The 24,404-nt window shown below is 44.9% G+C and overlaps 1 protein-coding gene across 7 annotated transcripts; it reads right to left on the bottom strand.

The window, feature by feature from the left end:
* Nucleotides 1-117: 117 nt before the first annotated feature.
* On the bottom strand, nucleotides 118-21,650 carry CEP250 (centrosomal protein 250). 7 transcript variants are annotated; one of them, XM_033923730.1, is made up of 25 exons: nucleotides 21,439-21,650; nucleotides 20,675-20,805; nucleotides 20,230-20,403; nucleotides 20,101-20,145; nucleotides 18,406-18,479; nucleotides 17,954-18,119; nucleotides 17,491-17,597; nucleotides 16,792-17,040; nucleotides 15,696-15,792; nucleotides 15,262-15,354; nucleotides 15,024-15,143; nucleotides 14,753-14,940; nucleotides 14,481-14,663; nucleotides 14,187-14,331; nucleotides 12,264-12,410; nucleotides 11,472-11,702; nucleotides 11,193-11,386; nucleotides 10,345-10,472; nucleotides 9,331-9,500; nucleotides 8,017-8,196; nucleotides 2,640-7,532; nucleotides 2,390-2,548; nucleotides 2,061-2,171; nucleotides 1,349-1,417; nucleotides 118-1,252 (listed from the first exon to the last, which is right to left on the bottom strand). In XM_033923730.1, the coding sequence occupies exons 2-25, from the start codon at nucleotides 20,774-20,776 to the stop codon at nucleotides 935-937; spliced, it is 8,343 nt and encodes a 2,780-aa protein (XP_033779621.1). In that variant the 5' UTR covers nucleotides 20,777-20,805; nucleotides 21,439-21,650; the 3' UTR covers nucleotides 118-934. The 7 variants fall into 7 exon arrangements, with proteins under 7 accessions (XP_033779621.1, XP_033779622.1, XP_033779623.1 ...); XM_033923731.1 differs by lacking the exon at nucleotides 21,439-21,650 and adding an exon at nucleotides 21,370-21,408; XM_033923732.1 differs by lacking the exon at nucleotides 21,439-21,650 and adding an exon at nucleotides 21,374-21,392.
* Between the last annotated feature and the right edge of the window lie 2,754 nt (nucleotides 21,651-24,404).

The raw sequence follows: 24,404 nt of genomic DNA, 5'->3' as shown, positions 1-24,404 counted from the left end.
CGCCTGGAAGGAAAAGGAACCCACCAAGAATACAAGAGTTTTGCGTGATGGAGGCTGATTTTAGAGCAGGGGAGGGGAAGACACATTTCCTGTGTAAAACAAGCTACAATGTGACTGTTAGTTTGTAATGAGTTTATTACAGAACAAACCAAAAATATATATAAATGTATACTGTACATATATGGTTATTAAAATAAATAAAAAAAATAATACTTTAATGAGGGATATTAGGAGTGTGAGAAGTGGGGCTCAGAGAGGAAGGCTTGGCAGTGTTTACATTAGGGCTGGGGAGTAAAGTTCCTTCATAGCATCAGGAGAACATCCCTTCCTTCGATCCGGGATCCTCCTTTCAGTTGCTTCTCTTCCATTAAAAAAGTATATGTGGAAGAAGAGTCTTAAAAGTGAGGTGGTTTGGCAAGATGGCCCCTAAGGCTGCTCTGGGTTGTTTTTTCCCCACTTTGCTTGGAAGGGAATCAGGTCACTACTGTTTCCTTGCTACATAAAATAGATAGTGGATATGGTGTAATGGGAACATCACCTTGGTACATCAAAGCACGCTTTTAGCCACAATGGGATCACTTCTTTCACTGCAGTCCTATAAAATAGTGCTTGCTGTCTTCAGTCAGGTTAAGGCAAAGGTGGCGACACCCTCGGACAGAGTTGGTTGTGAGTTTTGAATCCCTGAGCAATAGCAATTGGCCACTGACTAATCCTGCTTAGTGACACTTTTGTAATCCAAACTCGTTGGCAGGAAGTCTTCTAGGAAAACATCTCCTTCAATTCAGTGGTGGAAGATCTGCCAGTTCCAAGCCCCCCACCCCACCTGGCAGATTGATTGTCAGCGTTCCTCAGGACTGGATTTACTGGCAGACAATAGTGGGATTCTGTATAGAGCTACACCCAGCAGAGACCCCAAAGTCTCCAATTCTAACACTCAGGGTACAGGCTCCTCTCCCATTGTGCTTTCTGGTTTTTGCTTCGACTCCCCATGTTGTGGCGTGGAGCTCATCAGAAAGTCTTTGGGAAAATGGGGACCGATTCCAGATGACACTAAGCTCTGGTTTAGTGACTCATCCAGGCGCAGCGTTTCCAGTTCCAGGACTGAAGGCTCAGGGTAGCGACTCACAGTGGCCAACGATTGTGAGAGGTCACGATGGAGGTCAGAGAGCTCATTACTGTTCCTGGTACAGCGCTCAATGTAATCACTCTTCTGACGGCGCTCCAGCAACAACTGAGTCCGTAGAAAGGAGACCTGTCCAAGGAGGACAAAAGGGCAAAGGTCAGCCAATATGTGCCTAGCAGACACCACTGCCTCCGCCACTTGAAACGCTAGGCCCCAGTTGCTTACCTCTTTCAGTAGCTCTGGCAGACTCTGCCACGATTCCTCTAGATCTTTCACTTGATCCCCTACGATCAGCTAGGAAAAAGGGAAATTACATTTTTTGATTTTGAGATTACCCAGTGTAACATACCATTTGTGAGGACTATTAGAGAGCATTCTTGGTCACTAACGGTGTGAGATTACTTGCAGCCCAGGGTAGGGTGCCAGCATGATCAGTGGAAAACTGAAAGCCAGTAAGCTCAGATCACAAATCGACTGCCCCCAGGTATCTTCTCCCTGATCTGGGTCTAGCTGTGAAATCTGAATTTTTCTTAGATTCATCCAAGTCACAAATAAGAGCATCAGGATTCAAGAATATACCTGGAGTTTTCTATTTTATACCTACTGGAAATGTTAAGTATATCTGGGCCCTCTATATATTCGTATCACACCTTGGTTCAGAAGTTAAAATATCTAAATATCAACCTAGATCATAGATGTTCTTCTCAGCCTAATTTGTTTAAGACTTTCTGACCTGGGCATAGGTTTGACAGATATTTGCAGAAATAAAAGTCTGATCATGGACTGAGTCAGTACTTTTGGCTAGTGACAGAGAATTAAATACCCAGGGAAACAATGGCTACACCAGGTCAGAAGAAACTGAACAGAGGACAGCAGCATATTAAATGTGTGTGAAACCTTTCTGCCCTCCCTGCCCCAAACAACAAAATAGTCAAACCTTTCCCATCGATGGATGGCCAAAATCATCAGATTTAAGTCCTGAGAAGTGACATCTTCCCACAAGCATGTGCCTGTAATCCTTCTTCCACTTCCTCCTATCTTTCTCCACCTGGAAAGAGAGAGAATTTTTCAGTCTCAGTTGGGGTGCTGAACACTAGAGGCAGGTGGTAGCTAGTAGGACTTTCACGATCCTGCCAAGTCATAGCTATGAATACTAAAGGCAGTGCTTAACAATCAGAACCCAGAGGACCCGTCATAAACTTGTTTCTGACTTTCGGACATTGCGGGCAGAAATGCAGTCAGAAGAGAGACAACATAACCCCTCACCCTCTCCAAGGTTGTCTTCAGTTGTAAGTTGAGGCTCTCCAGGCCTTGTTTGTCATGTTCCAGTTCTGCCACTGCCCGCTGGAGACAGTTTAGACGTTCCTGCAGAACTCCATGATCTTCTGCTCGCTCTTGAAGTCCCTCCTCATTGTCATTAGCACTCTATGGGAAAAGAGCAAAAACAATTACAGTTATCAAGCTAAGATTTATCTTTAGAAAAAAGTTGAGAAGGGAGAAAAAGCCAACTACAGACCTGGTGAAGTCGATGGTCACGATCTCTCTCAGACACCAGGCCCTTCAATACCTCCATGTTCTCTCTCAATGCCTTTGTCTCAACCTCACTCTCCAGCAGGGTAGTTGTCAATGCTTGTACTTTGTCCTTCCACTTAATTTCTGCACTCTCAGTATGCCGCAGGACAGAGGTCACGTGTTCCAGGTCACACTGCAAGGCCCTTACCTGCCTGCTCTCCTCTTTCTCAAGTTGTTGGATTCTCTCTCTGCTCGCTGCCAATTGCTGATCTTTATGCTGAACATTCAAACTGAGATGTTCCAGTGATAGTCTGAGAGCCTTTTCCTCTTCAGCTTGCACCTGGAGTACTCTGATCTTCTCCTTCAGGGTTTCTATTTGAGTCTCTCTCTCTCTAAGTGACTTTACTTCCATCTCTTTCTCCTTGAGAGACATCTCGAGGTGCCTGACTTTTTCCCATTGGTCTTTCAGCTCTTCATCCTTTCTGGACAGTGTCCACTGGACAAGATTATGGCTCTCTTTCCCAGTATCTTCTTCCCTTTGAAGTCTGGCCTGTTCCCTCAGGGTCTCCACTTCTGTGCCTCTCTCTGTTAAAGAGACCCTGCATTCTCTGAGCTTTTCCCTCAGGTTTTCTATTTCCATCTCTCTCTCCCTCTGAAAGGTCTCGTATCCTTGAAGCTTCTCCCTCAGGTTCTTAACTTCTTTCTTTTTCTCCATCAAAGAGGTCTCATACCCTTGGAGTTTTTCCATCAGGCTTTCTGCTTCCATTGCTCTTGACCTCAAAGAAGTCTCAAGATAACTGATCTTCTCCCACTGACCTTTCAACTCCTCATCCTTCCTGGTCAGTATCTGCTGGAGATAATGCAAATCCTCCAAATTATCCTTTTCATCTTCTTCTTGCAAACAAAGTCTTCTGACCTTCTCCTTCATAGCTTCTATTTCCATCTTTCTCTGCCTCAAAGAAGTCTCAGATGTTCTGACTTGCTCTTTTAAGGTTTCCAATTCCAACTCTTGCTCCCTCAAAGAACTCTCAAAATGCCAAACTTTCTCCCTCTGACCTTTCAGTTCTTCATCCTTCTTGCTCAGTGTCAGTTGGAGATATCTGAAATTTGCCTCTTCCTCCTGTGTTTGAAGCACTTTGATTCTTCCTCTCAGGGCCTCCATCTCTTTATTTCTCTCCTCTAGAACTTCTTCTAAGTGGTTGATCTTTTCTATCTGATTTTTCATCATCTCATCTTTTCTGATCAGCAACTCTTTTAACTGGTTCAGGTTCTCTTGTAGGCCATGATGTTCCTTATTCTCTTGTTCCTGAAGCTCTTGAACCCTCTGGTTCAAGGTCTGCACTTCCTTTTCTCTGCCCCTCACAGATTCTTCAAGCTTTTGAATCTTTTCCTTTTGAGCTCTCACCTCATCATTTTTTCTGGTTAACATATGCTGTAGTTGGTCATGGTTCCCCAACAGTGTTTCCTTCTCTTCCATCTCTTTCTGGACTGCTTGGCCTCTTTCCTTCAGGGTCTTTATTTCCATCTCCTTCTCCTTCATGGCTTCCTCAACTTGCCTGACTTTCTCCTTCTGGTTTTTTATCTCCTGTTCCTTTTCACTTAGTACTTGTTGGAGATGCTCTAGGATCTCCAGCGTTGCCCTGGCCTTGGCTGCTTCCTCTTCCTCTTGGTCTTGGAGCTGGGCAAGCCTCATCCTCAGAGTTGTGTTTTCACTCTCTCCCTCTCTTGCAGCAACTTCCTCCAGCTGTACAAGACGGTCTCGGTATAACCTGAGGGCTACTTGTGTGTCTTCCTCCTGCTGCTGCAAAACTCTTAGCTGTTCCTCTTGAACTTGGAGCTCCTTCTCTCTGTCTCTCAACACTTGACGTAGTCTCTCACATTGATCTCTAAGAGATTCCACTTCTTCTTCTCTTTCTCGTAAAGTGACCTTAACATGGCTTAGAGCTTCTGCTTGTGTGGCCTCCTCTTCATCCTGTTCTCGGATCTCGCCACGCAATGCTTCAATTTCTCCATCCCGCTCTCTCAGCATAGCCTTGGCATGCTCTAAACTTTGCCGCAAGACCTTTGTCTGCTTCACCTCCTCTTCTTCTTGCTCTTCGACCTGCTGCCTAAGTAACTCCAAGTCCTGCTGCCTATCCCTCAGTGATAACTTGAGGTGTCCCAGGCTCTCCTGCAGCAATTTTATCTTTGCCTCTGCCTCACATTCCTGGTCTCGAAGTTCACTGAGCTGATCCCTTTGGGATGCAATCTCGTTGTCTCGCTGACGAACAGCCATCTCAGAACGTTCTAGTGCAGCCTGCAGGAAGCTCATTCGTGTCTTCTCCTCTTCCTCCCACTCCTTCATAGACTCTACCTCATGTGCCCGTTCCTGAAGTGCAGCCTTAACCCTTGCCAGGTCTTCACGGAGAGCAATTTCTCTGGCCTCTTCTTCTTCCTCGTATGCCTGGAGCTGCCGCTGCTGGGATTCAAGCTCACAATCCCTTTGAAGTAACATTTGGGTTAGCTCCTGCACCCTGGTCTGAAGAAGTTGCAACTCTGTTTCCTGCTGTTCTTCATACTCCCTAAGTACACTGATCTGCTGGCGCTGAGCTTCTGCCTCTCTCTGCTTCTCCCGCAGCATTGTCTTCCAGTGTTCCACATCCTTCACCCCAAACACATCCTCTTTCAGCGTCACCTGAAATTCTCCAGGTCGCTCCGAATTCTGTGACGTTTCCAATGCGCAAGGTTCTTCTGGCACATGGATCTGCCGTTTCATAGATGCAGCATCACTGTTCTTTGCTGCAATGGTAGTTCTCGGGACCCCTGGCTCATCTCTCTTTATAACGCTCAAAAAGAATCTCTCTGTATCACTGCACAGCATCTCTTTCTTCATCCTAGGTAAAGATAGCTTATCTATTTCACTTTCTGTCACAGATATAGACAGTGTCTCAATCTTAGTCTTCAGCATCTCTCTCTCCATCTCACTTTCTTTCACCCTATTTTTCAGGATTGCAATTTCTCTGTCCTTCTCTGTCAGAAGAAGAGACATGCTGTTCTCCTTACTTCTCAATGACACTCTCTCCTCATCGCTCTCTCGTATCATCTCTTGCAGAGTCTTGACTTCCCTCTCTTTCTCAGTCTTATCTAGAGAGAGTCTTTCTAGCTCCCGCCTCAATGTTTCTCCGTCTTCACTCTCTCTTATCTTTTCTTGCAACTTTTCTATCTCTCTTTCTCTCTCTATCACACACAAAGAAAGTCTTTCGACCTCATTTTTCAGGTTCTCTCTCTCCTCTTCACTCTCTTGTATCCTCTCCTGCAGAGCCTTGACCTCGCTGTCCCTTTCAGTCAAATGTAGTGACATTCTCTCTAGCTCACTCTTCAGTGTGTCTCTCTCCTTTTCACTCTCTCGTAGGACTGTGATTTCCCGGTTTCTCTCTATGATGCATACAGAAAGTTCTTCTATGTTGCACCTCAGCATGTCTCTTTCCTCCTCGTTCTCTTGCATCCTCTCTTGCAGGGCTATAATCTGTCTGTCTCTCTCTGTAACACACATAGACAGCCTTTCTATTTCACTTGTCAGTGTGTCTCTTTCCTTTTCGCGCTCTTCTTTCCAGTCCTGTAGGACATCAATGTCTCCACATTTCTTCATGACATCTAGAGAGAGTCTTTCTTTATCAGTTCTCAGTGTGTCCCTCTCCTCCTCGCTCTCTCGTATTCTCTGTTGCAGGGCTGTAATCTCTCTCTCTCGCTCCATAACATGAAGAGACAGTCTTTCTTTATCAGTTCTCAGTGTGTCTCTCTCCTCCTCGCTCTCTCGTATTCTCTGTTGCAGGGCTGTAATCTCTCTCTCTCGCTCCATAACATGAAGAGACAGTCTTTCTTTATCAGTTCTCAGTGTGTCTCTCTCCTCCTCGCTCTCTCGTATTTTCTGTTGCAGGGCTGTAATCTCTCTCTCTCGCTCCATAACATGCAGCGAGAGTCTCTCTTTGCCTTTCTCATTCTCCTGTACTCTTTTTTGCAGGGCTTCAATTTCTCCATCTCCTTCCAAAACACGTAGAGCTTGTCTCTCAGTTTCACTTCTCAGTAGACTTCTCTCTTTCTCGCTTTTTTGTATGCTTTGTTCTAGGGTTGTAATCTCAGCATCTCTCTGCATGACACACAGAGACAACGTCTGCCTTTCTTTCTCAATCTCCTTCATTCTCTCCTGCAGAGCCTTGATCTCTCCACCTCTTGCTTGAATATGTAGAGAGAGAGCTTCTCTATCGGTTCTCAGTGTATCTCTATCCTCTTTGCTTTCTTGCACACTCTCTCGTAGCGCTGTAATCTCCCCATTTCTCTCTATGATGCATTGAGACAATCTTTCTGTTTCCTTTTCAGTATCCTGAATCCTTTTCTGTAGGACCTCTATTTCTCCATCTTTCTCTAGAGCATGTAGAGAAAGTCTCTCTTTCTCATTTCTCAATGTGTATTTCTCCTTTTCGTTCTCTTGTATTCTCTCTCGCAGGGCTGTAATCTCCCCATCTTTCTCAACGAGACACAGAGACAATCTCGGTAGCTCATTCTTTAGTATATCTCGCTCAGTCCTTAGTGTCTCTTGGTCCCGTATATTGTCATCTAACTTCTCTCTCAGTGTTGCTACTTCAGTGTCTCTCTCCGCCACGGCTTCTGTCAGTTGCAAGTAACGCCCCTGTAGCTCCTCCCTCTGCGCCGCCTCCAGTGTCTGAATTCGGAGGTGCAGGGCCTGTGTCTCACTCTCTCTTATCTCCACAGTATGATGAGCAACTTGGATCTCTCTCTCGAGATTCTGAAAACAGCCCTCGGTGACAGCAACCTTATCCTCAGAGGCCTGCAATAATTCCCGGAGGTGCTGCACCTCCTCTTCCAAGAGCGTTTGGTTGCCCTGCAGCAGGATCAGCTCCTGAAAAGCCAAAAGAGAGCAAGAGACCATGAAACAAGAAGCCATACAAATTTATAAAAGCCCCCCCCAAAAACCCCAAACCAGAGACCGCCTAATGAAAAAAAGGCAACAAAAGAGAGAAAACATAAAAAGGAACAAAAACGGTTAAACCAAAACTTGAAACAGAAAAGGCAAAAACATTAAAAAGGAACATTTTGCTTTCCAGAATTTGCAGGACATTAAGTCCCGGGGCAAGAATTCAGCACTGAAATAAACCCCACACCCGGAGGGCACCCAAATTTTGACATCTTGGATCGAGTCTCTCTTTCGCCTCTGCAGAAGTCCATCATTTACCTCTGGCTTCCCAAATCCAGAAAAGGAAGAGAGCAGGTATAAAAACTTCATGCACACAAATGCCTGGAACTCTCCCTTGAATGTTGGTTTTGGGAAACACTTTGGCAGTGGACTCAGGGTTTGATTTTGGGTTATTTATTTCCTCTTTCACCTGCTGCTTGCTGTGCTCCACCTGGGCCAGGGTCTCGTGGTGAGCCTGCCGCACAACAACACTCTCCTGATGCAGGCGCTCCAACCTCTCCTCGTAATTAATCACCAGCTCTGCCTCATGTTGTGCCAGGCGTTCTGTGGCCAGGGCCAGCACCATCTCATGCTGGATATGCATGCTGTCCTAAAGAGGGAAAACATGGAGAATACAATCACAATTATTATAAACAGAAGGCAGCTTTTAAACTGACTGGATAAGTTATAGGCCTTCAGGGTAATAGTCAATGAAAGTGATAAAGGGGATGGAATGACTTGCCTAAGAGGAAAGGCTAAAGTAGCTAGGGCTCTTTAGCCTAGAGAAGAGACAGCTCGGTGAACAAGTAGATATGAATCGCTTGCTTACTCCTTGCAAAAGTACTAGGACTAGGGGGCATGCAATGAACCTACTAAGTAGTAGATTTAAAACATAAGAATAGCATTACTGGGTCAGACCAATGGTCCATCAAGCCCAGTAGCCCGTTCTCACGGTAGCCAATCCAGGTCACTAGTACCTAGCAAAAACCCAAAACAAACCAATGTGTAATTAAACAAACTCAATGTGTAATTAAACTCTGGAATTCTTTGTGGTGAAAGCAGTTAGATTAGCAGGGTTTAAAAATTGTTTGGATAATTTTCTAAAACACAACTTTATTTATAGAGGCCTCTTCTTGAAAATTCTCTTTTTGTTTTCATGACTTTGATCTTGAAGAGTTTTTAGATGAATGTAAGTTATTCATTGCTGTAGTCATTTATGTATGTATTATATGAACCGCTTAAGCAGGGTTCAACCTTTTTAATAAATAAATACGATGGACTTACGAAAATCCACTGCTTATTTCTGTTTGGGATCTTGCCAGATACTTGTGACCTGGGTTGGCCACTACTGGAAAAAGGGTTTAATGGGCCTCATGCGGCCCCGCGAAGTATTTTGTGCGGCCCCGGTTGAGGGCAATGCAGTGTTTTCCTCTGCTGCCCCCGGGTGTTTACCGTCTTGCCGGCTCCCTCCTCTGTCTTGCTGTAGCGTTTGTGCGGCCCCTGAAACATTTTTTTCAGCCAATGCGGCCCAGAGAAGCCAAAAGGTTGGACACCCCTGTTCTAAAGGATTCCTCCTCACCAGCGTTCCCTTTGAAAATTCAGGCTAGCAAACAGCGTGGAAGCAAAAGTGCTAAAGGAATGTACACTACAAAGAAATTCCATGCTGAAATCTGAAAATCAATCGCTGTGTCAGAGCGTTTCCCAGTCTCCCTCCCACAATCTGATGGTTCTATGTCTCTCTTACCTTCTCCTGTAGCAGTTCCTCAACCTCTTCCTCGTGATCTCTGCGCAGTTGCCTCGTAGTATGCTGGAGTTCCTGCTCAAAGTGGGAGAGTTGCTGCGCCAGAGTTTCTCTTTCCGTCTCTGCTTTCACTTTCTCAGACTCAAGCTCATTCCGCAAGCAGCTGACCTCCCCTGCCACAAAAGACCCCAGGGGCCAGGATTAAGCCACAGTATCAACTGACCCACAGCACTTCCACTAACTGCATCACCTCCCATTTCTCCTATAACCGCTTGCTCCCTCTATTTCCCACCCTGGGGAGATGCTGTCTCTGCGTCTCTCATCTCCGATTTCCCCCTCATGGCCACAGTGGAAGGAATGCTCTTCTCCTTACCCAGTGGTCCCCAGCTAGTCAGGTTTTCAGAATATCCACATTGAATATCCATGAGAAATGTCTGTGCACTCTGCTTCCACTACATGCAAATCCCCCTCTGAAGAAGCCAAAAACAGCGAAACTCGAGTCGGGGGAGTCCTTGAGTTTGTGTTACATATTAAAAAAAGTGTTAATGTCCAGGTGGCAAGGCAAGCTGCGTAGTGGAAGAACTGCCAGTCACGCTATAAAGATAAGTATATTATATATAAGAGATGGTGATAAAAAGATTGTAGGCATGTGGCAAGATACAGTATATGAGGTTGGGACATTGATGTGGCTATGATGGTCCCTTGGTAACCCCTGCCTACACCTGTGGTATTTTGGCTGTGGGTCGGAGCACATCATATTACAAAAAATATGAGGAGTGGACTTATGTTTTTTTGGTGGAATGAATATTCAATGTGGATATCCTGAAAATGTGACTAGCTGGGGTGGACAGGTTCCTGCTGAACCAGAACGTACACAGGTAGGGCTGGTCTCGGTTGGAGCGCTGGCAATTCTTATGTTCTTATGCCTCCAGGACTGGGTTTGGAAACCACTGTCCTTACCCCTTGAACCTTCTGCCAAACACTGGGAGGAGGCTGTCACCTTCTCTACCCCCTCACCTTGGACAGTCTCTTTGGCCTGAGTGATTGTTTGAACTTTGACCTCCAGCTGAGCTTCTGCAATCTCCAGCCTTGAGATGTGCTCTTGAGCCTCAAACAGACTGGCCTCCAGGGTCTCCTTCAGGGCCCTGAAAGTGACACACCAACACTAATCTCTGCATCCCCTTTAGAAATGTGCGAGACACAATGGCTTAGAGAGACAAGCACCTTCTGTATGTATGAGACAGTTGCTAGAGATAGCAAGATGAAATTGTAAATGAAGACACATGCGAGAAGGACTGCAGAAAGAGGAAGAGTCCAACTAAGAAACAGAATTTGCAGACAAAAACTGAAATGCAAAACTAAATATCCAGACTCTCCACACAGATCTAGAAGCAGAAATGCATTTCCTCCTGTACTGTGCAAAATCTGTACATTTCCCAAAGAGCAGAGAGAGAAAAATCAAAGTCTTCCCCCAAAAGAATGAGCAGGAAAACCTGTGTCTAATTCTGGAGAAACAACACTTGGAACAGCAAAATCTGGGGAATCCTGTCCCCAGGTTAGAAGCAGAAATGCATTTCCTCATGTACAATGCAAAATCCAGAGAGAAAAGAGATGCGCAATTCCCAAAGAGCAGGAAAAACTGGGGAAAGGGAAGAAACAGCAGCTGGAGCAGGAAAATCCTGGGGGATCCTGAACCCATGTTAGAAGCAGAATCTGAGCAGAGACAATCCGGACCAGAACTGAACCTGGGAAATGTGTCAGTGAATTCCCTTCTTCAATTTGTAATGTTTCTCTGGTCGAAGGTGTGAGAGAGAGACCTGTGCAGGTATGATTGGGAGAGAGGCACCCCCCTGTTCCCCTCTCACCTCAGTTCTGTCACCTGTTCAGAGAGCCCTCTCCTGTCTCTTTCGGCAGCTCCCAGCTGCACCTCCATTCTGGCCCGCTCTCGCGCTAAGGCTTCCTTATCCCGAGACAGCTGTCCCACTGTCTGACTGTAGCGAGATGTCTCTAGACGAGAGCGTTCCAGGTCTTGGCTGTACCCATCCTGCTGCCTGACGATCTACAGGACCGAAGAGCAAACTCTTAGCTTCCAACCACCCATCTTGCTGAACTCTCCTATATCCACTTCCCCTGTCTTCTCTTACCTGCTGCAGCCTTTCTAGAATCTCCTCTCTTTCATGTCTCAGGCCCTTCACTTCTGCCTCCAGTTCTTGTCGTTCTTCATTCCCATCTCGCAGATGCCGCTCCAGTTGGTCCTTCTCCAATGACAGCTGTTCCTTCTGCGTCTGAGACACAATAAGCTCCTCGTGGATGGAAGCTCTGGCATGGTCTGCCTTTCCAATCCGCAGAGAGAGTGACTCATTCTCCTGTTCCAGCTGAAGAGAGAAAGGGGAAGTAATCATCTCTGTAGCTTGCAGTCACTCAGATAGGTCTGGCTTCAGGAACCGTGCTGAAACAGATGCCAGTCTTTCACACAAGGGCCCACCTACCTTAATCTCCCCAACCCTGAAATGTCCTGTCTAAATTAGACTGTAAGCTCCTCTGAGCAGACACTGTCTATTGCATGTTAAAATGTTCAGCGCCGTGTACACCTCTCAGCACTATAGTAGTAAGGGTCCAAGGCTGTCCCTTATCACAGAGACTCTGATATTCGTATCCTCCCTCCACCTGAGTGATTTTGTGAGGGAACAGATGCGTCATGAAAGTCACATTAGGAGAGCTCATTAGTTACAGCACTATTGATTTATTTGGTTCATTTTATATCCCAACAAAGTTAACAAATATAATGTGTAGACAGATTGTGAATTTGTCTTAGATCATTTGGGTTTGACATATACAGTGGGTCAAAGTCATCCCCTTCTACACTTCCATCCTCATTCAATCTCCAGCTGTGCTCCAATTTCTTACTGACGAGATCCAGAGCAGACCCAGCTCACCTGCCTCAGCTGTCGGTTCAGTTCCACCTTATCCTGAGCCAGAGCTTCGCTCAAAGCTCCCAACTTGGATCCTGCGTCCCGTAGGTCTGCGACTTCTGACCTCAGCCTGGTCTTTTCCGCCTCCAGCTCAGCCACTGACAACTCCATCTGTGGTGGGAGGGGGGAAGTTCCATTACACCCGTCTCTAAACCAGCGAATTTAGCTCACACCTTTATTAACTAGTACTGCAAGGTCTGTTCAAAAAGTCCCAGGACATGACGCTCTTCTGAGATGCGCTAGGCGGGGCGAAATAGCTTGAAACCTTGTATGTTGATTTATTTTCGTCTCCAAGCTATAGCAGTTTATGTGAAAGTGTATTTTTGTGATCAGCTATTTTTCATCATGTGCAACCTCAACGAGAGGTGCTACAGCGCAAAGGTGGGGGTTTTTTTTCAAATTCTTTATTCATTTTTTCATCTTACATCAAGTACACAATATTACATCATTTAAAACTTTTACACGTCACTTGAATTTCTTTCTATTGTCATTGTAAATACAGAAATTTATTCCCTCCCCACCCACCCTACAAATATTTCAATCAAAAATATCATATAAATATTGTATTCTTATCTATTTTTTTCTCCCCAATTCTTTATTCATTTTTCATCTTCCATCAAGTACACAATATTACATCAATTGAATCAAACACATCACTTGAAATTCTTTCTACTGCCATCTTAATTACATAAATTATCTCCCTCCCCCACCCACCCACCCACCCTTTTCACAAATATTGCAATCAAAAAAATAACATACATGTGCTATATTCATAGCTATTGATTCAACCTATATTATAATTATATACCACCCCCTCCCATAATTATAGTTTTTTTGTATTCTTATCTATTGACTAAACCTTTAATAGAACTTTATACCATCCCCCCTCCCCCTATGTATAAATATACTGTCAGTGGAAAATGATGTCTAATCATTGCAATAATTTGTCAATGGCCCCCAAATCTTTTTAAAATTATTATAATTCCCTTTCTGTATAGCAATTATTCTTTCCATTTTGTAAATGTGGCACAACAAATTCCACCAGAATGTATAGCTAAGATTATTGTAATTTTTCCAATTACTGGTGATATGTTGCATGGCTACTCCTGTCGTAATCAATAAGTTTGTTATTGCTTGATGAAATTTGACTTTTTGTTCTCATTGACATACCGAACAGAATTGTATCATATGATAATGTTACATGGTTTTCTAATAAACAATTTATTTGAGACCAAATTGATTTCCAAAAGGCCATGATACAGGGACAATAAAATATTAAATGATCTAGGGTCCCTGCTTCCAGATTGCAATGCCAGTTTTAAACTGGGTAATACCACTACAGAAACTTATGAAATGTTGAAAGAGGCTTAAGGGTCATGAAAGGTGTTTTGAATGCGTCAAAATTCACAAAAACAAGATGACAGTTCTTCCCCAGCCATCTTACTCTCCTGACTTGGCCCCTGCTGACTTCTCGTTCCCTAAACTTAAATCCACGCTGAAAGGATAGCGATTTGACACCAGTGAAGACATAAAGCAAATTTCGACGCAGCAACTTTTGCCGATTCCTGCTATTTCCAGAAATGGAAATGACGTTGGCAAAAGTGTATATGTAGGGAAGGGGAGCACTTTAAAAGGGATTTTCATGAAATCAGTCCTGGAACTTTTTGAACAGACCTCGTACTCAGTGCAGCAGATCTAACTAAGCCTGTACTTGAATCAATGGAGGGTTAAGTGACTTTCCGAGATCACGAGAGCAGCAGCAGGATTTGGTCTTATCAAACATGTAGAGCGACCCCCGCTCAGTGCTCACCATGCTCAGATGCCCAAGAGCTCGGTGAACCTCCTGCAACGTCTCAGCTCTGAGACCAGATTTCCGAATAGTCCTACCTTACGCAACGCAGCCTCTGTCTCCTGATGCTCCCTTCGCAACAGCTCCCCCTCCAGGTAGGATGTCTGCAGGGCCTCTCGTGCAGACCTGAGCTCTGTTCGCAACGAGGAGTATTGAATCTCCAGGGTCTCCAGGGCCTTCTGACTGAGAGATGGGTAGGGAAGAGGGCAAGAGAGTGATGTCAACGAAACCTAATGCTGGATTCTTAAGCTCGAATGTTGGCGAGCTGGATTAGACCTTTCTTTTTTTTAGAGCGAGGGAGTAATTCTGATTCATTTTTGGGTTGTACTCACACCCGCTGGCTGCCCTGCATTGCCTCCTCTTTCTGCTGCTTCTGCTGCTCCGTCTCCTGCAGCAAGGAATCTCCCTGCAACTGCAGATCTGTGTTCACGCGTCCCAACCGCTGCGCCTCTTGCTCTGAGATCTCAAGCCGCTGCTGCAGGCTCTCCGATTGTTCCACTAGACGAGAGTGCTCACTGCAAATGATAAGAGTGAAACGCATGCGAGGTAAGGAACGGTAGCAGACTGAGGGAGTGAAATCAGAGGGCATGGATAGGTTGCTGACCCATTCAGCGATTCCATCTGAATCTGGAGTCGCTGCTCCCGCTCTTTCCCCTCTTCCACCTCTCGGGCAAGAGCCTCCAGTTCTGTGTGGAGCTGATGTCGATGATCTCCCTGGGAGCGGTTCTCATCAAGCTCCTTTTGCAGAGCAGACAAGTTCTCCTGCTGCTCCGATAACTGATTCCGCAGCATCTGCAAAAGAGAGGGAATGAATCTTCAAATCCATAAAGAGGACAGGAGCTCCCAGGGACAGCTCTGAAAAAACGCTGACTTACCCTGACTCCCTCCTCCCTCCTCTCCAGCGCTTCCCGCAATAGGACGAGAGATTCATGGACATCTGGCGACGGCTCAGTCAGCGAGAGCTCAATTCCACTGTCTGATCCTTCCACCAGCACCTAAGCAGCAAAAGGAACAGAGATGAACCTTTAGCTGTGTTAGCAGGTCCTCCTGGGGAACACTCACAAGGACCCTGAGACATGCACACTTTCCTCTGCTCTGCTTTCTGACTCCTACCTTGGCAATATCCCTTATAGCCAGCTGAAATGACAGCGTCTCTTCCTCCATGCTCCTGGCCAGTGAGGCCTCAGCCTCTGAGCGACTCGACTCCTGAAAGGAATGAAAGAAAAAAAGACCTCAAGGGTGAAAGAGATGCGAACATAAACCCATCTACAGCCAAAAGTGCCCCTATCTCAGCTGCACCCTCCATCCCAACCTTCCTCTTCAGAGATTTCACACGTGCCTCTGTTGAAACTGTGCTTTCATCTCCTCTAAACACTCTTCACACCCACTTCATCTCAGACGCCGCCTGCAGAACCCTACAAATCTCTGGCTGAGACTGTGCCCCCCCTCCCCCCCCTACACTTACACGTTTCATCCCGTCATGTCACACCCTCATTCGCCTCTGAGAAGCCCCCCACACCCTCTTCATCCATTCCCCCACTCCGCACCAGCATCTGCAGGGTGTCATTCAGCACCCTCAACGTCTCCTCCTTCTCTGCGTCCTCCCTCTGCAGCTGTGTTAGTGTGGAGGAGAGATCCACAATCCTGGGGAAGGGAGAAAAGGAGAGGAGACGTGAAGTGAGTTCTCAGCCACCTGCTTTTCTGACACACTAACCCACAACAATGGATTTAGCCCACACAGTAGATACCATCTTCAAATTCTAAGCGTTTAACAATTTAAAAAAATTAAAATGGGGAACAAGTAACATACTTGTTAATGACAAGACGTAACAGACATGAAAACAAGAGGATTGTGGGGGGAAATACAATTAAAAAAAGAAAAGAGTACAATTAAGATTAAAAACAAGAGGGCAGTGAGAGAAATCATATTAAAAGTTGAATGGGATCAATACAGAAATCAACATTCATATGCATCTTTAAAGAGGAAATCCTTAAATTTACCTACATTTTTTTTTGGCTCAGACCTTAAATGTGAAGGTAACGAGTTCCAAATTGTAGGGGCTGTAGTTGCGAATGAAGAAACCCTACGGGTACTAATGATTTTTAAAGATGGAACGTGAAGAAGGTGCTGAGACGCTGATCTTAAGGTTCTCAAAGGATCATGAGGGATGAGGAGCTTACGAACGAAGGCAGGTTCTTTGGTGTTCATGGTTTTAAAAGAAATTAAAGCCATTTTATATGTAATTCGATGAGGAACTGATAACCAGCGTGCACTCTTTAGCAAGGGGGTAATGTGGTCAAATTTCTTCTTGTTCATTATAATTTCTATGGCAGCGTTTTGTATTAATTGTAAATGTCGGATGTCTTTTTGACAGACACCTTTATATAAGGAGTTACAATAGTCGAGCTTGGAAATAATAAGGGAGTGAATTTGAATGTTAAGAGACTGAGGGTCAAGAATATCTGCTAAGGATCTGATCATTCTGAGCTTGAAAAAACAACAGCACTAATCTGAAGGCGGTAGGACAGTTTACACCAAGGATTTTAACTGAACTAATGGAGTTTATCGGAGATGTTAAGTGAATATTTTCTTTTCGTGGAAAGAAAACAGTCCAGAAGCCACATTCCTCCCATTCCCATCACCTCTCTCGAAGCTCTGTCTTCTCCTGCTCCCCTTTGACATGGAGCCGCATCACTTCCTTTTTCCTCTCACTCACTTCCTGCTCCAGCTCCGCAATCCTCGCCTCCAATCGTGAATTAAGCATCTCCACTGCTGTTACTTGATTGGCATTTGGGTCCTTTGTGCACAGGCTCGCAGAGACCAGGCTAAGACAGACAGCCTGCAGAGCGCCAGAGGAGCGAGCCCAATCCATCCTAACCTGTGACAAATCCCTCAGGAACAGAGAATAAAATGCAAAGGTCAGAGGACTGCTCAGTTTATGGCACATGTAAAGAGTTTTTCTGGATAGAATACTGATTTTCTTCCTATTATTTAAAATGTCCAGTTGTGGATCGTTGTCCACACACTGCATCAACATTCCCTTTAAAGACCAAGCCAATCTTGGGTTTATTCTTCATGCATGCTGGGATTTTTAGTGCCTGCATTAGCCCATGGAAATATGCTTAACAAATGATCCAAGGATTGACCCATTTCCTGGAAAGTGGCCCATTCCCTATACCCTTGCCAACAGATAGTAGGGACTATAGTTCCCACACATTCCTTTCCTGAATCATCACCAAAACTCCCAGGACACAAAGGGAATGGGTGGAAGCGAGAGACAAGAGAGAAGTCGGGTCTAGTTCTGCTGTCTCCTTGGCTCACCCAACTCTTGTGGCCCTCACCTATCCGTGGCAGACTTCAGCTGTAGAAAGTAGCGGCGGAAAGTCACAACCTGCTTCCAGAGGTGGAGGAGTCGTGACCGCTCACCCCGGCGGTGGCTGTCCAAGAGCTGAAAGTTCCAGAGGAAAAAACGAACGGGAAAGAGTATTAAAGACTGGGGATGTAATGAAGGTTTCAAGAGAAAAGGCAGAGCCATGCAGGAAAGCACAGTTTGACAAGCAGGAGGAATGTTGGGTGAAGTGCGTTACTGAGAAGGGTAATGATGGAGCAAGAGGGACAGTCCTATGAGGGGGAAGAGACAAAAGGATCCTGCAGAGCTTCAGAGACAGCAAGAGTGCGTTCCTCACTTCCTCTCCCAAGGGCCCTTTCTTACCATCCTTAAATTCTGTCTGTCTCTTCCCCTCCTTCCCCCCTTTCTCTCAGACCCGATTCTTGGCCCTCTCTTCCTCCCCAGCAGGTTCTCACCTCTTTTTCCTCCTGCCATTCTCCTTGCCTTCTTTCCAGCTCCCCCACGGCTCTAGTCCAGTCTGCTGTGAGCTTGCGAAGGTCTCCTCCCAGGGCCTCAATGGTCTTGTTGGCACTGTCCAGCTGGTCCTGGAGTAGCATGGTCCCTTCTGCCAAGCTCTCACATCTGAAAGAAGGGGGAAAGAAAAGCATGGCGGTGTCATAATGATCATTCCAAGGTAATTACCTCTTCCGTAGTGTCATCAAACCACTAAGTGTGCAAGTATCTGTCAGATAAATGTGACTACTGGGAGGCTAGCTAACATAATGAAAGTCACACAGTAAGCCCTGAATATAGGGAGGTTAAATGACTTTTCCTTTAACACTGCACCATATACTGTACATTTTTAATAACTGCTATATAGATGCACTAAAGACTAACACCTCAGAGTCAGACAGATTCCTTTACACACCGCTGTTGTTCCTCTTCAAGGCGGATCAGTACTTTCTCCAAGCCGTATCCCACTGGCTCCTTCTCATGCAAATGCTGGAAAGAGAGACAGAACACAAGGAGAAATCCAATTTTAACTGTTAATTTTCTTTCCTTGAGTCCAGACTACTCCAGAATGCATGGGTTGTGTCCATCAGCCAGCAAATGTAGACAGAGACCTATGAGCTCTCCAATATAAAAAGGTTTTGTACAAGCATAGTCCACCAATCTCTCTATAACAAAGCAAATATTGAATCTCTGAGTGTATGTGAACACTTTACTTACTTTATAAGCCAGTTATATATTTTGCTTATTTGTATACTGAGAAGTCTTATCCAGTTATACAGTATTACTTTGACTTCTTTGCCCTTTAAGCTACAACAACACACACCCTCTACTATATTCAGTGTGACTTAGTCTATTTTGTTCTTGCCAAAATTGACTATCCAACCCAGAGACTGAAGAAGCTGGATCACTCAGGTCGTAACTTCATGGATTCTCTTCTTCTGTCTTTGCTCTGAAGAGCCAAAAATATAAAAAGGATGAACCAAGATCTTCTGCCTACACAAGACAGCTTCCACTACCACCGTGTTTTTGGAGAAGTTCCAAGGTATTGTCACCAGACTAAAAAACATCACCTGAAACTGGTAATTCTGACCGAGAATAGAAAATCCATAGTATACGTCACTGTCAGAAAAGCTACTCAGATAAGCCTTCAGGGCTAAAGCAAGCTGTTCTGATCTCTAGCATATATTTATAAAATTAACTCACTCCCATGAGAAATAAGCACAAATTTTGCAGTGCAAGTTACAGTTTATAGTCTTTTTGCGAGTCCATTAAAGAGTTAAATTACAAAAAGAAAAGAAATAAGATGATACCGAGACCAATCCTGAGAGGGGGGTTAGTTTAAGTTAAGAAGCTCTCTCTTGTCACCTCAGACATTAAAAGATAAAGGTTTCGGAGGTAGGGGGGGTGTTTGTTATTTTAATAGCCAGAAAAATGGAAGAAAGGCAGAAGAAAAAAAATTTAATTCCCTTCCTTTCTAATCCCCATCCCCAGGAGCTAAACTTGTTCTACTTTCCTGCTTTGATAGCTCCTTCTGGGTCAGGATAAACTCTATCAGCCCAGAACTGCAAAGGCAGTTCTGCTACCATATCCTAGAGACATTTACCATACCATTCAATTTCAACAAGGATTCATTGCAGCTTACAATAAGATTCCTTAAGATTGCAGTATAGATACAGTAGGGTTTATGGTCGGAAATCCACACATCTCTGAATCCACCTACTGACTCACGGACACAACCCACATGTTCTGGACTGGTCTGATTAGGTCAAGAAGTCACATGCACACCTTTTTTCTCCTAGCTCTCTTCATTTTAACTTTCCATTCTGCCATTCCATCCCCTCAAAACTTCAGTTTACTCCCCATCTTTGCCTCTCTTTTCTTCTTGTCTTGTGTCCTCACTTACCTGCTTTTCTTCTTTTTCTCTCTCCCTGTTCCTTCACACTTCCATGATTCTTCTCATCCTTTTACACATACTAGAGCCCTATAAAGATTCATTTTCAGCTATCTCTGCATCAAATGGTAAGGACAGTTTCTCTTCACCAACTAACTAGCTTCCATATCTAGGAGTGGAGACAAAGCATGATCCCCTTCTCCCATTCACTGGTTTTACCTTGGCTCGCTCCAACTCCTGGCACCGTCTGCGATACTGCACAACCTGTAAGAAAAATGACAATGACCTATCAGGTTCTATCTTTGGCACACAAAAAGGCTCTCTCTCCTTTCTCCCCATCCTTCTTACTTTGGCTTGCAGTTTCTCCACTAAGATAGCTTGCCGCTGCTGTGCCTCTCGCAGTCCTTGCACTTGGCTCTGGTGAGATGATTCACTTTCTGCCAGCCGCTTCCGCAGTGTTTGCAGCTCTGCTTCGGCAGGAGTGCGAGGCAGGTGACTTGCTGATGCATCTCCTGCAGCCAGCTGGAGCAGAAGGAAATAGATTGTAGGGAAAGACTTTACCAGGATGAGGTGAGAAATGTGAAAAAATGCTAAGAAACTAGTTCTTAGTTGGTGACCAAGGATAAGAAGAGGATACGTCAAGTGGAAGAAAGGAATCCTGAGTGAAGAATTGAAGATGCTGGAGTCAGTAAGGACAAGGTCATGTCAGGTGGGTTAGTGACATTTTATGAACTCACTAGCCAAGAAAATAGACCTGTAAAATTGTAGATGAAATTGAAACTGTGACTTTTACCTGTACCACCATGTTCTTGAGAAACGGTGGCTCTTTCTCCAATGCAGAGTGATTTTGTACCCGGATGTGGTTTTCCTCCTGCAGTGACCTGAGGGTAGCCATCTGTTCATGGGGGAGAGGGGGCAAAGGAGCTAGAAGTAAAAGAGGTAGAGAAGTAAGACACCTGCTCCTCACATACACCCTGCTCATAACCCCAGCAACAACCTAAGAGAAAAGATGTGGAGGCAGGACATAAGCATTCAGTTTTATGACTGCATCTGCCTATCAGCACCATAAGCTCCATCCTGTCCTCCTGGATCGGAAGCCACTGCATGGACTATTGCTGCTTTTTGGGTTTTGGCCAGGTACTAGTGACCTGGATTGGCTACCGTGAGAACGGGCTACCGGGCTTGATGGACCATTGGTCTGACCCAGTAAGACTATGTCGATTGAGCACCCCTTATCATCAGGTATTTTCTTTCTCTCAAACTGTAAACTTCTGCACAGCTCCTGGTTACCTGGTTCCAGGAGGGAGATTGCAGACTAGGAGCCAGCAAGAGCTTTGGAAGTCAATGGTGGCAGCTCCACTTGTGCTCCTTCAGCCTTTTTGCTGTTTGATAGCCAAAGAGAGCCAGTATCTCTTCTCTCCCCCCCATCGTCTCCCCCTCCTCTCTCTGCCTGAGCCCCAGCCCTCCCTCCTTCCCTCCCTGCCTTACACACAGGCGCTCCCTCTTCCCCGCTGGCCAGTATGTCAAACTCCCTCCAGCTGCTGCCTGACCTCTCACCCTTCAACCCCGAACTCTGACCCGCGGGCGGAGTACTTCCGGCTTCCCCCTGGCAACGAGGCTGAGCCGCCCAGAGGAGCGCGCGTGCACCCTGTAGCTAAGCAAGGACCTGCCAAGAGAACCGCGTGGGGCTCCCGACACATTGCGATCATTGTCAATACGGAACGCGAACAAATGTTGTTTGTTTCGGCATTGCTCTACTTTTCTTGCAATCTGTATGTTTTAGTCTCGCGAGGAAAGTGTCTTCCAAGCCTCATTCTGCTGCTCCAATCGTCGCTCTGCTTGTCTTGCGAGCCTCATTCTGCTTCTCCAATCGTCTGTCTCAGTGATCTCCAAGCCTCATTCTGCTGCTCCAATCGTCGCTCTGCGTGGCTTGCGAGCCTCATTCTGCTGCTCCAATAGGTTCCGGTGTCGCCACTTATATATGAGCAGATGCTTTTTTTGCAGTGTAATGCAATGCCTTAGTTTTGCAGGCAGGGAGCAATGCAAGCTTAGGGATAGGGGAAATGGCCTCAAAGCCGGAGTTCTTCATGCTGGGGAAAGGAGCCCCTGCTGCCTACCCCCCCCCCCTCTTGTGTCTGTAACATAGATATTAGAGCACCACACCATACTCATTCTTGTATCCTGCAAATGTTGACTTCTGAAAGTTTCTAGAGAATGGCACCGGGACAAATTTAGTCCCTGTCCCAGCGGGATCTATCTCCATCCCTGGAAGCTCTGTCCTCATCTGCACAAGCCTCAAACACATGATTTTAAAGTGTTTGAGACCCTTGCTGTTCAGACATGGGGGAAGCCTCTGCTTGCCCTGAATTGGTTGAGAAGTAAACTGCTCAGAAATATGAAACTCTGAAGGGAAGGCTGTGAAACCTCCCTTGGAGAAGAGTTCACCTTCCAGTCACTGCAAACTTAACAAGTTTATGGGCACACTCAAAAACTCCAAAGATGTTTGAAAAGACGAGGTTTCAAAGTCTTTCTGTTTTATGCAAGAAATATCTTAATTATTGTCTTTGGGAGTCCCAACGTGGCCCCGTTTCGAATCCTGCTTCATGAGACCCCATGTAGATGAAAATCAGAGAGTAACAAATGTGGACATGTGTGAATCTACAGTTCTTCATTAGCGAAATACTTTTACTAGTCTTGATGTTCAGTTGTATCACAGCTCTGGAGACTGACATGTAACAAACTCAAATTGCCAGCCCCCAAATACAATAAACAGAGCTAAACTCAGTGGTGGCAGTTTTAACTTTTACCAAATGAAGACATTTCTTGCATAAAACAGAAAGACTTTTTTTTTTTTAGTCAAGGTTTTTTTATTGAAACATTTTTGAAATAAGGTATACATACAAAAGGATGACAAAACTAGAGTTATACAAGTTGCATAGATATAGATATAAGTAAACTAGCAACAAGGTAAAGTAGCTGTGACACTATGAATGATATAGATAACATTTGTATAACCCATAATTATACAACTAGTAGTAAAAAAAAAAGGCAATTTAACAGCATGAATCAATTGAAAACAAAGGGGAGAGGAGACGTGAAAAGGGGGTCAGAAAAAGACTTTGAAACTTTGCTTTTTCAAACATCTTTGGAGTTTTTGAGTGTGCCCATAAACTTGTTAAGTTTGCAGTGACTGGAAGGTGAACTCTTCTCCAAGGGAGGTTTAGCAGCCTTCCCTTCAGAGTTTCATATTTCTGAGTAGTTTTTCAAGCCTAATTGGGTCACTTCTCAATCACTCCTTTTCTTCTATTGAAGCCAGTTTGTTTTACTATATCCAATCCTCTTTCTGGTTTCCATTTTGTTTGTTACACTTTACCCTGTACCTTGCATGCCCTGAATTGGTGGCATGGAATGTTGCTCCTATTTGGGGTTTTTCTAGGTATTTGTGGTTTGGATTGGCCTCCGTGAAGATGGAATACTGGGCTAGATGGACCATTGGTCTGACCCAGTAAGGCTATTCTTATGCTCTTAGGGCAGAGTGTACAGGGTTGGGATGGGGATGGAGAGAGATCCCACTAGGACAGGAACAAATTTGTCCCCATGTCATTCTCTAGCTGAAACCCTCCCTCAGTTTGATAGTCCAATAATTTAGCTGATCAATTCTACTGTCTTTATTTCAGTCTGATACCAATTACCATCCTTAGTTATGAGAATCTCACACGTCGCAGCACTATAACCACTGTAACACTCAGGTGATACATGGGGAAGGGGACATTTCAGGTGCAGAGACCAACTGGCTCCAGGTTTGCCTAACAGGGTTATGTTATGTCATGTCATGTCCCACCAAATCCTCATTAATGAGAATTCTAGGCAGGTTACAAACTGCATATTGCTACATAGAATTCTATATAGAGTTAAATATGTTACAAAGACATAAAGTTATCAAATTGTGCATACTGAATATTAACATTGTTTTTATTTTGAGTGACTTGTATTGTTAGTCTCTGAGCCTTTTTGGACCCCTGGTAGGGATTTCTTTAAAGAAAAAAAACAACCATGTTTTTAGATTTTTGCAAAACAGTGTATATCGTGTGGTTGTTCAAATTACAATGGGAAGTGAATTCCACACGTTTCCTTTTTGGTAGTTGAATGATTTGCTGTAGTTGACCTGGTTCTGGGTTTATCCTATTGCATGCAGGGACTTGTAATCTTGCTTTTTATTATGGACTGCAACAGGAAAATCAGAACTACAAGACCTTGCATGCAATGGGGTAAACTCCCTGAGTCAGTATGTCAAGCTCCATCCCTAGCAGTATTCAAATCCAGCTAAAAGCCCACTTTTGCTTTTAACTCCTAATCCCTACTCGCTTGTACCCAGACCTGACAAATTCCCTGGCCCCCTCTTTATCCTGTTGTCTGATTACATTGTAAGCTCTACTGGGCAGGGACTGTCTCTTGAATGTTTTCATGTACAGTGTTGCGTACGTCCAGCAGTGCTATAGAAATAATAAGCAATAGTAGTAATA

The sequence above is a fragment of the Geotrypetes seraphini genome, chromosome 16, assembly GCF_902459505.1.
Source record: "Geotrypetes seraphini chromosome 16, aGeoSer1.1, whole genome shotgun sequence".
NCBI lineage: Eukaryota > Metazoa > Chordata > Amphibia > Gymnophiona > Dermophiidae > Geotrypetes > Geotrypetes seraphini.
The sequence above is the reverse complement of the archived record's forward strand: the minus strand, read 5'-3'. Positions and strand labels throughout refer to the sequence as shown.

Bases quoted from the DNA above. Each gene is read 5' to 3' on its own strand.
- CEP250 (XM_033923730.1), bottom strand. From the start codon at position 20,776: ATGGCTACCCTCAGGTCACTGCAGGAGGAAAACCACATCCGGGTACAA. The intron at 14,664-14,752 runs GTCAGCAACCTA...TATCATTTGCAG, and splicing joins CAGATGGAATCGCTGAATGG to TGAGCACTCTCGTCTAGTGG. The intron at 2,549-2,639 runs GTCTGTAGTTGG...CTTTTCCCATAG, and splicing joins GTGACCATCGACTTCACCAG to AGTGCTAATGACAATGAGGA.